General features: G+C 39.7%; 2 protein-coding genes across 2 annotated transcripts in view; one reads left to right on the plus strand and one right to left on the minus strand.

Annotated features, from left to right (window-relative positions):
- The window catches only part of LOC140001083 (ATPase family AAA domain-containing protein 2-like), a 21,451-nt gene continuing 4,337 nt past the window's right edge, over positions 1-17,114 (minus strand). Inside the window, exons 3-21 of the mRNA XM_072032224.1 lie at positions 16,838-16,943; positions 15,911-16,033; positions 15,580-15,682; positions 15,244-15,359; positions 12,808-12,982; positions 12,348-12,436; positions 11,854-12,013; positions 10,919-11,009; positions 10,177-10,491; positions 9,740-9,866; positions 8,579-8,762; positions 7,372-7,605; positions 5,723-5,929; positions 4,420-4,579; positions 3,952-4,065; positions 3,706-3,855; positions 2,388-2,636; positions 1,569-1,702; positions 1-274 (exon numbers count right to left, since the gene is read on the minus strand). Coding sequence (XP_071888325.1) covers positions 227-274; positions 1,569-1,702; positions 2,388-2,636; positions 3,706-3,855; positions 3,952-4,065; positions 4,420-4,579; positions 5,723-5,929; positions 7,372-7,605; positions 8,579-8,762; positions 9,740-9,866; positions 10,177-10,491; positions 10,919-11,009; positions 11,854-12,013; positions 12,348-12,436; positions 12,808-12,982; positions 15,244-15,359; positions 15,580-15,682; positions 15,911-16,033; positions 16,838-16,943 — 2,885 coding nt within the window. The 3' untranslated portion in view covers positions 1-226. The remainder of the gene's footprint in view (positions 275-1,568; positions 1,703-2,387; positions 2,637-3,705; positions 3,856-3,951; positions 4,066-4,419; positions 4,580-5,722; positions 5,930-7,371; positions 7,606-8,578; positions 8,763-9,739; positions 9,867-10,176; positions 10,492-10,918; positions 11,010-11,853; positions 12,014-12,347; positions 12,437-12,807; positions 12,983-15,243; positions 15,360-15,579; positions 15,683-15,910; positions 16,034-16,837; positions 16,944-17,114) is intronic.
- The window catches only part of LOC140001104 (protein N-terminal glutamine amidohydrolase-like), a 16,425-nt gene continuing 12,982 nt past the window's right edge, over positions 13,672-17,114 (plus strand). The window contains exon 1 of the mRNA XM_072032255.1: positions 13,672-14,352. The gene's annotated coding sequence lies outside the window, so the exon portion shown is untranslated. The remainder of the gene's footprint in view (positions 14,353-17,114) is intronic.

A 17,114-nucleotide genomic window follows, 5' to 3' on the forward strand; every position in this document is an offset into this window, starting at 1 on the left:
TGAAAGGGAGAAGTCGTACTGTTGTTGTTGTCTGTGCACAGACACCTAAGCAGTAAAGAGCAATGCTAAACAACCACGATATCCCAGAACACACAAATACTGCGTAACAGTGACAGAAAGCGCTAGAATTCAAAACAAAAATTACCTCCACCAAATCGGTTTTGTCGTAGTCTTCTCTATGGTTGTAAATACACTGATTAATGACGCCATATACTTTTTCCAGGTGTTAAATGTCAAATCCCTTCGTTATCTTAGTGACAAAGCATAACAGTTTCTGAAGACAACAATGGAGCAAAACAACAACTTTAGAATAGTATAAGATCCTTTGAATACGCTCTATATGTTTTCAGAGGTTGAACAGTAACAATACAAGTGACAGCCTACTTTTTCTTACGCTATTAAATAAAATGTGACACTTCAGAGAACAGATTAAATATCCCATAAGATTTCAGCAGGGAAAATATGAGTTAATTTTTCATATTTCAGAGAAAGGAAAGGCTGAAATTTCGGACAATCTTTTACTACTAATCAATCACATCAACGGTTGTAATTGCAAGTCGACTGCTCCCAAAGCAGCAGGGAATGACACGATCCTCTTTGTAGGACAGCTGCTGCCACAGCAAAGCCACTGTTGCATTTCATTAGAGAAGCGTTGCAGCAGCGCGGGGCACTGTAAAAAGGCTGCAGATCTTGTAGATACAGCTGTGCCAGCTGGAAAAGGAAGCACCCTTAGGTGATTACCTTTACCCACGTGTGCCATGCCTACAACTCTGCTGGCAGAACAGATTGCTCAAACGCCCAGAGCAAAGGTGGATTAGTTTGCTCAGTCCTACCTTTAAATTCAGGGGTGGGTAAATAGCAAAGTGACTGCTTGTAGCAATCACCTCTCTCTCACACAGCCATTTCTATTACCAAAGATGCAGAGATGATAATCTCTGGCACAGCAACAGTGACAAGCTAGTGGCAGCACCTTCTTCCACTGCCACAGCTGTCCATTAGCAGTGTGAGCCTGCGAGTATGTAGCTTTAGGGAGCAGCCATACCAAATGGAAATACTACTGCCCCCTGGAAATAATGCTGCTATCATCTAATCAGCAAACTCTGCCTCCCTCGTGTATATATATACACACACACACACTATAAGAACTTCTAATGCTGCACTTTCAAGGAATTTCAGAAAAGTAGTCACTTCTCCATGGCTAGCTAGTTTACGTCAACCTGCTAACTTCAGGTTTAAAATCATCACTGCAAGAAATAAAGATCCTTTTCAGGTTCTTAATACATCAAAGCATGAAAAAAAAATCCCCAAATAAAAGCCCTCAAACCCATCATTAAAATTACAAATCATTAAATGATATCCATAATAGTGCTAGCAGGTTGTCAATGTGGTATTTTAAAATTCAGCAAGGCCTTTTATCTTAAAAATTAGGCAAAGAATCTGTCTCCTAAACTACAGATGACCAGAAGCAAATGGTAGCCTACAGAAATCTACACGAGGTATGGAAACTAAACAGTCACAGTGCATATGTCCTATTTGAGCATCAAAAAAAAAGCTGAAATTAGACATACTTTGAGCTCATAGCGATCCACGATAACTATGTAGTCTGTCTCTGTAGGAACTTGTACAGGGTTCTCATCACTTATCTGTTGCTGGTCTTCTTCCCAAGAATGTTCAGGAGTCACTGCTTGAAATGCCCAGGAATCTGGAAGGACACAAATTTCTTCAGTCAGGTTTCCTGTTTATCTAGAATACAGTCTCAGTGAAGTATCCTGTACCTGCAAAACAGTCTCTCTCTACAAATACAGAGACAGAATTGTTATCGTCTGCACTGAGAAATACTTGGCTTCTCCCTTCTTTCCAGCTAAAGCCACTGCTCCATAAAAAAACAGAAACTAAGACAAAAAAAAGCAAACAAAAATACCCACAAACAAACAAAAAGCACTAATGAAAAGGTTAATAGTGAAAAAAAATAGTCATGTTGCCAATTCAGGTTAGGGAACACATCTTAGAGTACAACATTAGGGCTTAAGTCTCCTATTCCACATGTTACTCTGGATCCACGCATCTTGAAGTGCTGCTTTTTCACCTAAGCTGCTCGTTATTGGAAAGCACCTCGTACAATAAAAGAGTGTCAGTGACTGCCTGCTTTCAGTTAGGTACCATTAGAAAAAAACACACTTTAGAATCAAAAAAACAGCACCTACAGAAACATGTGGGCTAGGCTTGCACAATTAGAGGAGCAACATCGTTATGGAATAAACTGTGTGATGATTTTTGAGAGCTGTAACAGAAAAAATAGAGTGAAATTGAAGGCTAAAGCTAATAAATAGTGCAATCCTCCTCAGCAAGAATAGGGTGCTAAAGGATCTGATGGACTTCTCCCTTACCATTTGAACTTGGATTTCCATTAGTTATAGTTCCCCATCTTGGTGTTGAATATCCACAAAGCTTAGCACTTTCCTTTTCAGTGTTAAGTTTAACTTGACATACGTCAGAAACATGTTTGTCCACAAACTCTTCTCCATCACTATTGTTTTGGTCATCTGTTGGTACTCTGTTCTCTGTATCGAATTGAGAACTCCTCTTTGCTGCAGCACGCGCACAGTTGTTCCTTCTGCGCTTTCTTTCTGACGCACCTACAAAGAGACAGCATAAAAAAATAATCCAAAACATAACCAAAAGAATTCTTTCTTCAAAATCCATTATCTTCATCTTACTCAACTGACAAGGAAAACAAAGGAACTGAGCTACCACTGCCTATATCCCTACATATGCTGAGAAAAGAGTTGAAAGTTAATGGGGTCAGTTTGCTATTAAGATTAAAAACAAGCAAACAAACCACACACACAGCTACGGAATTTCATTCACTAAACAGTCACTTTCAGGATTTTACATGCTGAGGATTCTTACTTTGGATGGGCAGCATTAATACAACGTGAGGTTATTTGACAAAGTCACTGTCTTACTACATGAACTAATACAGATGAACATCATAAAAGCCTCTGGAAATAAGCTCTCCTTCGAGTCTGGTATCAAGCTGAAGACTTCAAAAGCTGAATACGTGTTTGGAAGAGATTAATTAATGAGACAATTTTAAGGGAATATTCAAAGGAGAAAAAACATGAAGACTTATACCTCGTACGCTTCCTGATTTGGTAAACCTTTTGTGAAAAAACAAACTTTGTGGTTTTGCCCAACATTCGTAGTATTCATATAGTATTGCAAAAGGATATGGGTGGAGTCCATGGCAAAATTCCCACTCTCACTAGTTAGACTTCCCTCCTTCAACTGGGAATCACAGTATGAGGTAGCTAAGATTTTAGCATTTGGGGAAGGGAGGGGTGGAGTGGGGGTAAAAATGCCATTTTGCATAATTAAAAACTAGTTAAGTATTCAGAAACTGCCATCCACAACATTTTTTACCTCAAGAATTAGCAATTTAGGGGCGGCTAAATGTCAATTGGGCCATCAAAGTTGTTTTTGTTTGTTTGTTTGTTTGTTTTTTATGTTGTAAACCAACTTTCTTTGAACTTTAATTCATCACTATATTGAATGAATGACCTCTGGATTTCTCTCTCACATTTTGAAGTAAATTTGAAAACAAAATACCTCTGGCATAAAGAGCCAGGCATCAGAGACACCTGTTGCGCCTCAAGAACAGAGAAGGTATGAATGACAAGAGCAGCTGAATAAAATGCAACTTACCATTAGAAATGGGTGTACTGGCATCTACAGGTGCCGCTGTCATCTCCTCATTTTCATTACTCTCTTCCTCTGGTTTGTCGTCTTCAGTAGCAGGGTTCTGCTGTGGTGACTTGGAGTCGTCCCATGGAGACCACGCTGGAGAGGTGCGACCTTGCAATAAAGAATAGATACCAAAGATCTTCGTCGTGCATTTTCAGTTACAAATGCAGAGACAAGTCTTAAAATCCTTAGCGTTAAAGCACGTACCTCTTTTCTCACGAGATTCTTTAATTTGTTCACAAAGTCGTCCAAACTCTGTATCCATTTCGTTCCTCACCATTGAATATGCAGTGTCTTGCAAAACATAGGCTCTGTGACGATCTGAAATTTTACAGACTTTAACTGAATGTTGTCTACCAACCAATGAAACTGTTTTGATCACAGAAAAAAATTGCTTTCTTCATAGGTTGGTTCCAAAAGGTTATCTCAGTGAATATTTTCAGCATAACAACGTAGAAGTTAATTAAACAAAAGCACTAGTTCCTTGGGAACACTTATATCACAATTCCATGCCCAAGTAGCAAAATGGTAAAATAGTTACAATGTGGTAAGAGATGTTCTCTGTGGATGTCCAAAATCATCTAATCCATCTGAAGTCTACTGTTTGAACACAGCATTTATCCATCTATACGTTTGACCGATTTTTTAAACTAGGGCTAAAAAGCACATCCTCACCTGTAGATCTTTGATCCGGGTAGTACTCTAAGGCATTGTTACAGATTAGATCGATGTCCTTCAGATAGTCTCCTGCAGTGAGGTACTGGTGCGAGTCAATTTGAGTCAGAACTGTTAAAAGATCCATCGGCTCTTTAATCCTTGTGGCATAGTCAGGTACCTGCAGATCAAATACAAGCATTCAGAGGTTTTCTTAACCTTGCGCACTGTCTACCAAATTATTCTGAAAACTTTAAATAAACGACTTCCTAAAAACTCTGAACATTTGCGATGCATCAGAAGATGCTGAAATTAACCAGTTTGCTTCTCAAAAATGGAAGGGCTCTTTCAACTGGCATTAGAGCTGCTAGGAGAGGACAACAAGAGGTAGGGCGGTCAGAAGCACGTGCATGGTAGAGAAGAAACACTGAGGGTGGGAGATTCATTTCACTTTGCTTCAGAAAATCACAACAGTGAAAGCTGAGTAAGCCATCCGACATTCTCTTTGTTGTCGACATTGAGGAAAAGGTGCATGCATTGCACCTGTGAAGTACCTATTGCAGGCATCTACTTTAGAATGAGGTAACTGGGCCCAGAGGTGCCGAGTTCTTCCCTCAGACCGTAAGAGGAGCCTAATAACTAGTTCAGATGAGGACATACGTATCTGTCTGGATTTTTCACAGCTCAAGAACCTAGGAGAAAAGGGGAAGAAAAGCCAGTGGATGCCCACATGAAGAGGCCTTTGCTGATCCGCAGGTATATTCAAGTTACATCTGTCTTTGAAATATACGCCCCTAGTTTAGACTTATCTAATCAATTAAGGAGAAAAAGGGATCTAAGCAGCCAATTGGAGGAAAAAGAAAACACACTGCACTTATGGTTGATTCCTATTGAGGAGTTCCAGATGAAACAGAGAACAGGATCTCAAAACTTACTTTTACAAACGGCTGCTCCTATTCCTGTTCCCACAGGTACTGACAGTCCAATAAAGGGCTTTAGACTTCATTAAAGTAGTCCTGTAAATACTGTTTGTAATTATAAGGGAGGATCTCTGGGCTTTTCAGTGCTGTGACATGCCTACATACCAAAGCCTTTTCACGAGCAAACTGTGTTGGCATTTGGACTGGCTTTTTAGAATGAAACCAGGGCTTTCAGCGAATAATCCAATAAGAGACGTTTGAGAGTCAGCAGAAGTAAAAGCACTGCCTCTGCTTCTTGCAAAATCCTAATAGCGCAGCCCTAAAAACAAAGTTGAACCTTCCCCAAAACGCTGAGAAATACGAACGCTGAGAAGTTACAGACACACAGATCAGCACTAGTTTACCTTCTGTGGGTCAACGGGCTTTGCAAATTCCCTGAAACGTCTGTCAGTGGCAAGTCTGTGAGTAATGTCCCTCAAGAAAATTCTAAGTTCACGCAAGGTATCCTCCTCTTCCTCCTCCAGCATCCCTACTTCTTCCTCTTGTGGCTTCTGAGGCTCAGCTGGTGGTGCTACAGGCAGGACTTCCAATGTCCGATCAACTTCAATTAATCAGGAAAAATTAGCCAATTTACAGTACTCAAATTCAAGCATATGACAAATTACTGACAGAAAATGACCACCAAAGCAAATCCCAAAGAGCTAGTAACTTCGATAGGAAAGTTTTAGATGTACTTCTTATATCCTCCTCACCCGTTTTCTTTACAGGAGGCTTAGCCACTTGATTTAGAATTAGGTCCTCAAAAAAAGCTGCTCTCTCTGCCCTACCAGGCACCTCAATATTGCACACTTCTCCAAATTCCTTATTAAATAATTTTTGGATCTAAAGCAGAAGGAGGAAAGACATTTCAGATTTAAGGCCACAAAAACTCATCTTCTATTCCAAAAAGACGAGTACCTTTTAAAATTAATAATAACCTGAAGAACACAAACTGAAAAAAGTTATCTTCCTGGCCTTAAACGGCTACATTTTCACAGGCTGGCACGGCAAATTCAAATATCACCTTTAAGAATCACCTGTAGAATTAAAGCTCGGTGAAGGGATTGTACGCTACACTGATAAAGTAATGCCTTTCACCACATCCAACATCGCTTCCTTTGTATTTACTTGCCTTGCTGCATCCTTTACTTAGAACCTTTATGGCTATAGAGGGAAGAGAAAGGCTTCAGCAGACAAGTGAGGGCTTTTTGCTGAGTTTTTATTTCTCTACCAAAAGGTGTCTGAAGTAGCTAGTACCTCTACGTCTTCCTCCATTTTCAATTTCTAGTATTAAAAGGTAGGTAAGGAATTTCACTACTTATTTTAGAAGGAATTTAGAACCTGCACAAAAACTTCTGTGGGAACTCAAGCACTTTCAAAGCAGTTGATAATAAACACGTCTAGGTAAGACCCGTTCTCTTCCCCCAATAACTGAGACAAAATAATCAGAACGAGAACAGCGTGTTCCTGTTTTGGGCACCTTCCCTTAATGTAAACTCTCAGAAGTCAATGAAGTTCTGCATGTACTTTTTTTATTACAGTTTATTTAGGAATACAACTAGAATTCCATTCCAAAGTTACTTGAGCAGAAATTGGAACTCAGCTTTCCAGCTTGGAAAGCTTTGGCCTATATGAAGAAAGAAACTGATTTTTTTTTTTTTTTAATCAAAGTGTTTCAATTCTCTACTAAATTGCATTATTAGCAGTTTACCCAACATAGCATGGAATGACAGACTGTCAGAAGAAGTCTCTTCAGTAAAGACATCCTCTTGTCATTTCAAGCACTGCATATTCTTGACTGAACCACTTTGTAGCCACCGGAATTATTGTATTAATTTATTATTTGCATGCGTGAGAAGGGGGTGAAAGTCACTTGCTTGACTCAGAAAAAACTTTAAGCAGATGCTTTCACAGTATTCCTTTTCTCTAAGCAAATTTTAAGTGATTTGTTAGGGTGCCTGAGTAATAACAGTATGCATTTAACAGCACAGCATTTTGATGCTGGAAGCATTCAAAAATTACAAGAAACTGAAGAAATAGTAAGAAAAGTATTGAAAAACACCTCTTCTGGGAGATCTGAGTGACGTACATCAGACGTAGCAAGCAGCAAAACTGGCGAAAATGCTGGAATGTTACGTAGTAGAGTTAGAAAAGTAAGTTTCAAGGCAGGTCCAGCGTTGTCCCACCATAAATGGATATCTGGGACATAAATTATGCTTGGTGCTGTCTTCTGAGCATTTCGGATCAGCTAGTGAAAAGGAAAGCTTGGGTAAGAAAACTAAAACACGGAGAATAACCTGTTAATACATAGCTACATAGCCATCTGACTGCCCCATGAAATGAAACTATGTGAACAGAGTGGCAAGCATCCTTTCACATAAGGAATTTCTCTGGGCACCCTTTCAGATTATCAGTATTCGGAGAACTCTAGTCAGAAGATGGGAAGGATATATTCAGGCAGTGGCTAGACACCGTAGCTATATGGCCACAGCCACAATCATCGCATAACAAAGAAAGGAAATGTCCCTCTTTTGGGACACATCAGTATTCAGTAGTGTAACATGCCTGTTCTTACTTGTATAGCTCTCAAATGTTTCCACTAAAGGTAAAAATATTTTAAGGTAGTGATGCCAAACAGTAAAATGGATTTCCTGCCTAAAAGTAAAAACACCAAATCTGTTCATTTTTTCTAGCTAAAACCACATCAGCGTGTTAATGCTTTTATTGCACACACTGCAACAGCACAAGTTGTGTATGTCCGTGTGAAAACAAAATAAACAGAAGCCCCAAACCTTGGTTGCCTTACTAATATAATTTAAAAGAAGGCTACAAAAAGTAGCCGACATGCAGTCTGGTACAGAGCCATCTACTGGGAGCACACAGTCTTAGGAGGCAATGAGAACTACTTTCTGGATCCCAGGGAGATGAGCAGCATTTCTTTCCACAAAGAGATGTTCATTAGCAATACCGCCCAGCTTCCTGAGCTGCTAGCAACATCCTCACTGTAAAATTGGGTATGGAAAACGTGGACATGTACAACATCCAGATTGTTTGTGGTGCTGTCTAAAAGAAAAGGGGATTTTCAGACAGAAGCAAACATCCCAGCACATTAAAAGAAGGCCACCTCCATTACCAATGAATTTTGCTCACCTTACTTGCAACTCGATTGATCCTCTACATACAGTCAGTGAATCCGATGAGAATAAAAAGAAAAAAGGTACCTGTCCGCAGATTTCTTCTGGCGGTGCAATGTTTGTAAGCAGAACAGAAAGGTCCAGGGTGTGAACGGGAAACTTCTCCAAAGCGTGCAACACCACGGGTGCCACGTAAGAAACCTGGCCGTACCCTTCTTTTCCTACTATTAGCAGACGGGGCCGGCGTGATGTTGGTTCGCAGAAAGCACTCCTAGAACAAGAGTTAAGAAAACAAGCTTATAAATGAGGTGCTGAATAGACACACAGATGTTCCAAGTACTTTTCCTATAGATTTTCTTTTCCCTCCCCAAATAATCCCAATGGCAGTGGTACATTAAATACATGTAAGATTTCCAGTTAAGTTATTCAGTCATTCCAATTGTTTCATCTTCTTCCCTTGTGTTTCCTATTCTTTACTAAACCAAGACTGCAAATTAATATCCCTGCAATCTTGCCTTACTACTAGGAAATAAATTTGCAATGAGCATTTGTTTCCCCACTACAGTCAGGCTGTACCTTTGCTGGCTTAAATCAAAGATGCTAGAGACTTAGCCTTGCTCTAGAGGACAGAAAATCTTCTGGACAGCACAGCAATAGAAACTGAGAAAAATAACTGATCCAGCTGCGACAACATGATCTAACTTTCCAACCGTGGGCTTGCATGACTTCCATACTAAAATACCACAAGATTAACACAACTTGGTGGCTTAACAAATAAAGACACCATTCAAATTTTTCTCAAGGTGTTTTAACAAGCCATTTCTCAGTGTTCTTTCTACTACAAAATTCACTACTGGTTTAACAATCCTGGAAAACAGAAGGGCAAAAGGTGGCAACACAAACCCCTAAAGTTGGGGTACTTTTAGCTAAAAGGACAGATAGGACATGTATGCGGTCTTGAGTCTTTCAAAGAATGCCATGGATTAAGTCAACGTGTTCTGGTAGTCTACGGATCACTTTGGCTTAGGAAGAGAAGCCTGGGCATTTCAATTGGGTCATTCAGAGCAACTTCATTACAACTTTAGTCCCTTCACCCTTTCTTCTTGTGAATACCAAGCACCCCTTCTACACACTAACTTGATGTTACCCCTTCGTCTACCACCCCTCACACTTTTAACAGCTGGAACTGTTTACAAAGACTCATCAGACCTGAGAATTTAAACATAACAGGGATCTATCTTTCTTTACCTGCTGAAACAGAGGAGTTTTTTCTCCGGTCCGTCAGGCATTCCATCTTTGAATTCATCTCCGGAAACCAAGGATGCATCGTCATCACTGTTGAACATACCATCTTGTAAAATAGGATTTAAATGGTCTGAAAGGCAAAAGAGGTTTGTTAACTTCCCTGAATAGCCTTTGTCTCTTTCTCTTACATTAATACAGCTTCTAAATCAGTGCCAAAACCCTTTCTTCATTTGAGAGCACACACTGAAAGCTATTTCCTAGAGTTCATCCCACCACAGATCTAAGCAGATGGCACAAGGCCCTACAAAGCTGTACCAAGTCCCACTGATGTGTACGTATAAGGTACGCTACTCTTGGTGATTTTTTTCTCTCCCTTAGAATAAAGGAGCTTACGAACAATCTTTAGCAGAATTATAAAGAAGTGGATGCTGTGGTTATACCTTGCTGTCGGTCCTCCTTTAGCACTAGCTGTGCCTGCGGGAAGATCTTCTGCACAACTTGTAAAATATTCGCTACTGATCTTTTAAAAAGTGGCTTGAAAATGGGTGATAGTGCTTGTACGGGTGAAGCCTCGATCCTGTTTGATGCCGGAACAACCTTCTTCGGAGCCATGAAAAAGTCCTTTGCTTTTATTTTAATAGAATTAACGTCTAGTTGCAATTTCTCCCTACTTGCATAAATCTGAGGATAGCATCGGCGCAGAGAGCACAGAGCAGCTTCAGTACATAGGGATTTGATATCTGCACCACAGTATCCTAACAAACAAAAATCAAACGTTACATCAGTCAAGGCCCAGGTTTACAACATGCAACATTTAAAGAATTTGTCATGTCAAAACCAAACAGGTTAACAGGGAATTCAAAGTGCTACCGCTCTGCAGGGAAGTTTCATGTTGCTCACTGCCTGATATCCTGCGCTTATGCAGCTGAAGCAGACTCCTCATCAAAAACTATACTCTTGAGGCAGATGCCCCAGAACCATTTAATGTTCTCAGACAACAAGAGGAACGACAACAAAGAGTAAATAGATGAAAGCATCTAACTCTGATTGCTATGAAGGCGTGCCAGCTGCCTCGTTGACTAGTTGTGCAGCAAGGCACAAGAGCTTGGGTACTGCCTGGTACAAGCTAAGGTTCTTTACAACTTGGTCACAAGCAAGAATCCATTTTGGTTTCAGTCTTACCAATGCATTTCTCAGCTAGTTCATCAAGCAACATGTCCGGTGGCTTAGGGGTCCAGTCACGAGTATGAATCTTGAAAATTTCTTTTCTAGCCTGGAAGCAAAATCATTGCATTTTAGCTTGTCTCAAGTTTTCCTTAAAAATACCAACAAGAAACAAACAAACAAAAAAACCAAAACAGTCCTCCCTCAAAACCCCTCATCTACTAATACGCTTTTCTTACTTGCTCAACTTTCAAGTATTTTACAGTTATTTAATATACACTCTGCATTGTCAACCAGGAAATTGAATATTTCTTATTTGTTACACTGGACTTTTTTCTAGGAACCTACAGTGAAAGAAAAGGCATTTATAGCTTCAATAACAAGTTTCCAAACTACGAGACCTAAAGACCCAGAGGAAAATACTGCAATGAAAAATTTATCCAGAAACATTTCTTTGTTGTCCAAAAAACTTCTCTAAAATTTAACAAGCTTTCATTGTGACAGTCTCATTACTTCATCACATTTGCTTTTCAGGCAGTAAATTCACAGAAAGCACTTCTGGCACAATGTTTCAAATTGCTACAATTACTATAAAGAAGAAAATAATTATGACTCAAACTACTACCACTGATCTGGGGCACAATCAAATGCACACATGCCCCCTATTCATTCATAAGTGAAGGACTGAGACCAAAAACACAACTTCATGATGAAAGCGCCCAAGTGGACTAAATAATTAAGCAAACAGGTACAACTTTGGGAATGAAAGGTTTGATTACAGAACTAACTACTTGGTGGTATCATCTTGACCATATATATTCAGTACCAGATTTGCCCTCCATGGAACAACGCAGTGTCTCCACATATCACTCTCTTGTTCAAGTTGTCAATTTTTTTTTCCTATAAAGTTGGACTTTGCCATGGTAGCGCTAACGTTGAATTTCAGTTCTCACCTCTTTATTTGGCAAGTTGAAGAGGAACTCTCTGTCAAAGCGTCCTGGTCTTCGTAAAGCAGGATCTATAGAATCCAGTCTGTTGGTAGCTCCGATTACCACGATCTCCCCGCTGTTAACTATGCCGTCCAGAAGCGTCAGAAGAGTTGAAACAATGGAACTAATAGAAAAATATAATTTTTACTTACTGGTTCAGTAAATTTTGTCACATTCCACATGACTTTCTTCCATGAGTAGTCAAAAAGGACAAGCTTTAAGGACAAGACTCATTTTAAGACATAAACAATAGGTAAGTTAACACAGACCACATGCTGATATCAGGCTTAGTAAATTGGTTTCAACTATTGTTTAGAAGCACCTGTTTTGGCATTGAGTTACAAGTTTTCAGGATAAATTAACGTGTTCACAGTAAATTAAACAGGTCATCATCCTTTTTTTTTTTTTTCATTCCCCAAAGATCAAGCAGATTTTATGTAGGTGCAAAACTGTAATACCTATGAATGTGGTCTTGTTTACTAGAGCGCACAGGAGCGAGACCATCTATCTCGTCAAAGAAAATAATTGAAGGTCGCATCTGATAGGCCTAGCACAAAAACACAGAGTAAAACACCATTATCTAAAGGAAAAATACACAAAAACATCATGGTTGGAATGTCATCTAAACTAGATTTTTCACTTCAGCCTCTGGGACCTCTACTGATAGAGCTACTGGAGTATCTGGCATGACTAACAGAAGACAGCAGTCTGTGTCAACCCACTGTATCCGGGTGACAGGAAGCAAATCGTTCCAGTAGCTCCTACAGCTGACATTCACAGCAGAAACACTGGCATTTCCGTTTCAGTGGGAAAAAAAAAATAACAAAATACAAAAAAAGCAAGTTCTACTTAAAAACGTTGACCACAGAAAATAATGGTTTCAACTCTGACAGAACACACTGTGCATTTCAACCTTACCTGTTCAAATAACACACGAAGTTGGCGTTCTGATTCCCCCACGTATTTTCTCATGCAGTCCGAAGCACTTCTCATAAAAAATGTTATTTTTCTGTCACTTCGGCTATATTCACCGGCAAGTGCACGAGCAACTAGTGTTTTCCCTGTTCCTGGGGGGCCATAAAATAGACAGCCTCTGCAATAAAAAACGATCCAGATAGGAAAAAAAACATCATGATGAGTACCTCCTACAACCATCATCTCTAGAACAAGCGTCTTTCCTAACCAAAACACATCATGTACAAGACAGCAGTAATAGCTGAAGTGTGGGTAGAGTCAGAACAGATAGAAGTTCTGCATTTTTACAACGTTTCACAAGAAAATTCATTTTTTTCACCCAAAGAAATGAATAAGGGGGTAACTCAAGTGTATAAAACCTTCAAAAGAGAGCATACTGTCCCAGAAGGACACTTCCAAAACTGCTGACAAACAGTTTGATCACAGCAAACCGGAGCCAAACAGGCAAACTTCAGCACAGAATCTGAGAATGGGCTGAATGGTGAATCACCACTTCATTCTTCAGTGATAAACTGCATATTCTTGCTTTCATAATATGCAGAATCTGATAGTAAAGCATTTAATGCTCCTCTCAAAAGCATTAAGTTACTGGGTTTGGTCTCTCAGACCATCTATTGCTGATGGCACGTGAGGAAGCCTAAAGCCGGAAGGAAAAGAGATGCCTTAGCACTCAGAGGGAAAAAAAAAAAAGAAAACAAAAGTAGGCAGGAAAAACAATTGGGCTTCCAGGCAACATATTACAATTGACTTCCACTAGATAATCCCTTCTTGCCTACAAACTAATCAAGCTGACTGTGGTGTAAATGCCTGAAGTAACTAGGAAAATAAAACTAACATTCACGTTTTTAAGGAAAAGGTACAGCTTTGAAGAGGCTTTCAGGGTAGGGCATAACTGCATTATCTGAGTGTTCCCTAGGCTCCCAACCTTAGATGCTATCGCGCTGGGGAAACTTGGTGTGCTAGCTCTAAGGAACACCACGGAGCGTGGAGTGGAGTGGAGACACCACGGCTAGGCTCTGTGATCAGGTGGGACCTCGATTGTTCTTGTGCACAAAGCAGCACTTTTTGCCACCCTAAGCCAAAGACCTGTCATGTTTTGACAAATGCTGTACCCTAGTGTACTTTTTGCTCATTATAATATCATTATAATACCAAAACACACCTCCATCCCAAAAGCTACCCGCCTCCAAGGTGCGACCACCCCTCACTGAGCATGCGCTCTGAATTTCTCGGAGCCTATTACTTTAAACGGAGACGGGAAAACTTTACACCAATCATAACTAAGATATGCTTGACTAGAGCCACTCAAGCTCCACCTAAAAGATAGAAAATAATATAAATTGGCCCAAGAGAGAGGGGATGTGAGGGAAGATACCATCGTCAGGGGAGATACCATCCCGAGGACATACAGCATCCTTAGGACCTCCTGACTCCTGGGATCAGTCGACGGGCTGAACCTCTCTTCCCCCCCCATTGGGACGCCTTTGGGTGAGATCTGAATATTTGCTTATAAATCTCTATATAGAGTCTTTGATCCTTTCAACGCGTTTATTTCTAGGCTGTGCACCCATAACACCTATAACACCTGTAACACCTGTAACATCTATACCATCTATAACATCTATAACATCTGTAACACCTATAACACCTATAACATCTGCAACACCTATAACACCTGTCACATCTATAACACCTATAACGCCTGTGTATTTCATGCATATTAGCTTGCTTTTGCAGACAGTCACTATCGCCGGCAATCCAAAAGAACCTGATATTCCTGTTGCTGTAATAAACCATACTTGATTGCATTGTGATAGCTTTCATTAATGCGACTTGGGTGAGGGTGATTATCCGTGATAATTCAGTGTTCTGAATCTAACCAGACCCCCAGACGGTTAATGCATTGTTGGTGAATGTCTGAACGGACCCCCAGGTGGTTAATACGTTTTTGGTGAATGTCTGAGTGGACCCCCAGGCGGTTATTACGTTTTTGGTGATTGTCCGAACGGACCCCCAGTTTTGGTGAATGTCCGACTGGTTCAGTACTCTGAATTCAAACGGGCCCGTGACGGTTAATCAGCTACACCCCTTTAACGCGACACTGACTTGTACATAAAACTGAGAACAAAACCACTCCAACCCAACTAACCCAACTTTTTAAAGACACCAGACGGTAAAACTTAAAATTTTAAGACGTTGCTTATATTTTTAACCTACAAATATTCTAGATTCTATCCATTTTTAAGAAACCACTTTTTGCCACTACTAAAACAAACGTTCACCGCTGCCAAAATGTTGAAGCATGGAAGCATATTGATGCCTGAATTGAACTTTCTCCTGAAAACAGCTGACTTACGATTTATCACTTTAATGAGTTACCTGGGGGACTGAATATTGAACCGCTGAAAAACTTCTGGATACAGGAGGGGAAAAATCACCATCTCTTTCAAAGCTGCGATGTGTTCGGAAAGACCACCCACGTTCTCAAATCCAATCTAAAGAGAAATTCAACACAACAGAGTTTGTATGTTAAAGAAAGCAGCAACCTAGATCAAGGTTTCATCAGAAATTATCTCAGCACAACGGAAACATTCTGGGCAACTTTTGAAGTTGCTTTAGAGAAAACCATCAACAAAGGTAGTTGTAGATGGCACACTGAGATCTTTCATAATCCCTGGAAACACTCGCTGACACGATGATTAGTTTAAGACTTACCGCACTATCTATTTGCATTGCATCTCCCTGACTTCCTCCAACTTTCTTTTGATCCCTCTGAACTCTCTTTAGGTCCTGTTTCTGAAGTTTCACTCGAAAAGTCCTGATTTGAATTAAGGAGAAGTTATAGGGCTTCTTTTTCTTTAAGATGCAACTCGAAGATTTTTGTTTTTCATAATAATGCCAAGCAAATGTAGAAAACATTAATTAATATATAGAAGACCTAACTAATTGACATAAACTCACACAGTTAAATTTAGATAAACTTAAACATGGCTAAATATTCATTTGAAGGAGATTCATCCCTCCCCTATTCTCTAATGACAGCAACCTTCTTGGAGATGTGCTCTCGCTGTCCTCACTGCTCTCACCACTCTCCTCCGTATCACATGTGCTAAGCAAGGGAGATGAGCAAGAGGGTGTAGAATCACTGATGTCATCTGCATGTCTCTGTCTGCAAGCAAGCATATAAACCAGAAAGTTAAAAAGAAAATAGAGCAGATACTAAGTAACACCAAAAATTAAGGGAATTCTATCTCAAAATTTACTCTGAGATCTATTTTCCAGTCCATTGTACTCCTTAGCAATCTGATTTCAAAGGCCATGACATGATTTTCCTCGTGACAACTGTCTGCTTTCAAGAATGCTCAACAAAATATCTGGCAATCAACAGCATTCTCTACGCACTAACTGCTTACAGAATCCAAAAAGCCTTTATCATTACTAAGGCAATTTATGATTTCATTTAGATCTTTTATTGTTTAAGGTTAACTTCATATAGAAACATTAGTTGATTCCAAACAGAAACTAGAGTCAGTATTTGAGTGATAACTTTTTTTTTTTTTAATCCAACAAAACTTCCATAAAGCCTCTCCCTCTAAATCGAATAAAATTATTTTTGGTTTTAAGAAAATAATTTGTATCCTTCAAGATTAAATAGTGTGACTAAGATTTTTAAGGGGGGATTCTGGCTTCAGTTCCAGAACCAAAGAATTTCAGTTACAGAAACTCAGACACTACCTCCATAATCATCTTATCAGCGACCCACAAATATTGGATTTAAAAAAGAAACCAACTTAAAAGTATCCACCTCCTGCCCTCCAAATATTTCTTTCCTCTCTATCCTCAGACTACCAAAGTACCGATCATAAACTTACTCTGTAATTACCACTAAACTGAAAACCCTTTGAAGCATTATGCAGTAAGGAGACTGACAGCTCTACGGATAAGTAAGAGCTATCACTAGCCATACACCAACCTGGCACGTCTTCTACATTTTTGTGACCCAGCATTTTCAAGTGACTCTTTCTGTCTGACAGAACAGGGCTGGCCCGAGTTAGTCCTCTCTCGATCTCTTTGTCTTACTGAAAGGAAAGAATTTAGAATAATGATACAGATACATTTAAGAGAGGAGGATATCAAAAGATAAAGAAAATGCCACGTGTTTCACTCATCCCTAATTCCAGAAGAATTTTTAACCGTTTTTGCTTTTCATCAGTGCATGGTACAAGTGGAAAACTACGCCCTTTTTAAAG

The sequence above is a fragment of the Anas platyrhynchos genome, chromosome 37 (assembly GCF_047663525.1).
Source record: "Anas platyrhynchos isolate ZD024472 breed Pekin duck chromosome 37, IASCAAS_PekinDuck_T2T, whole genome shotgun sequence".
Lineage (NCBI taxonomy): Eukaryota > Metazoa > Chordata > Aves > Anseriformes > Anatidae > Anas > Anas platyrhynchos.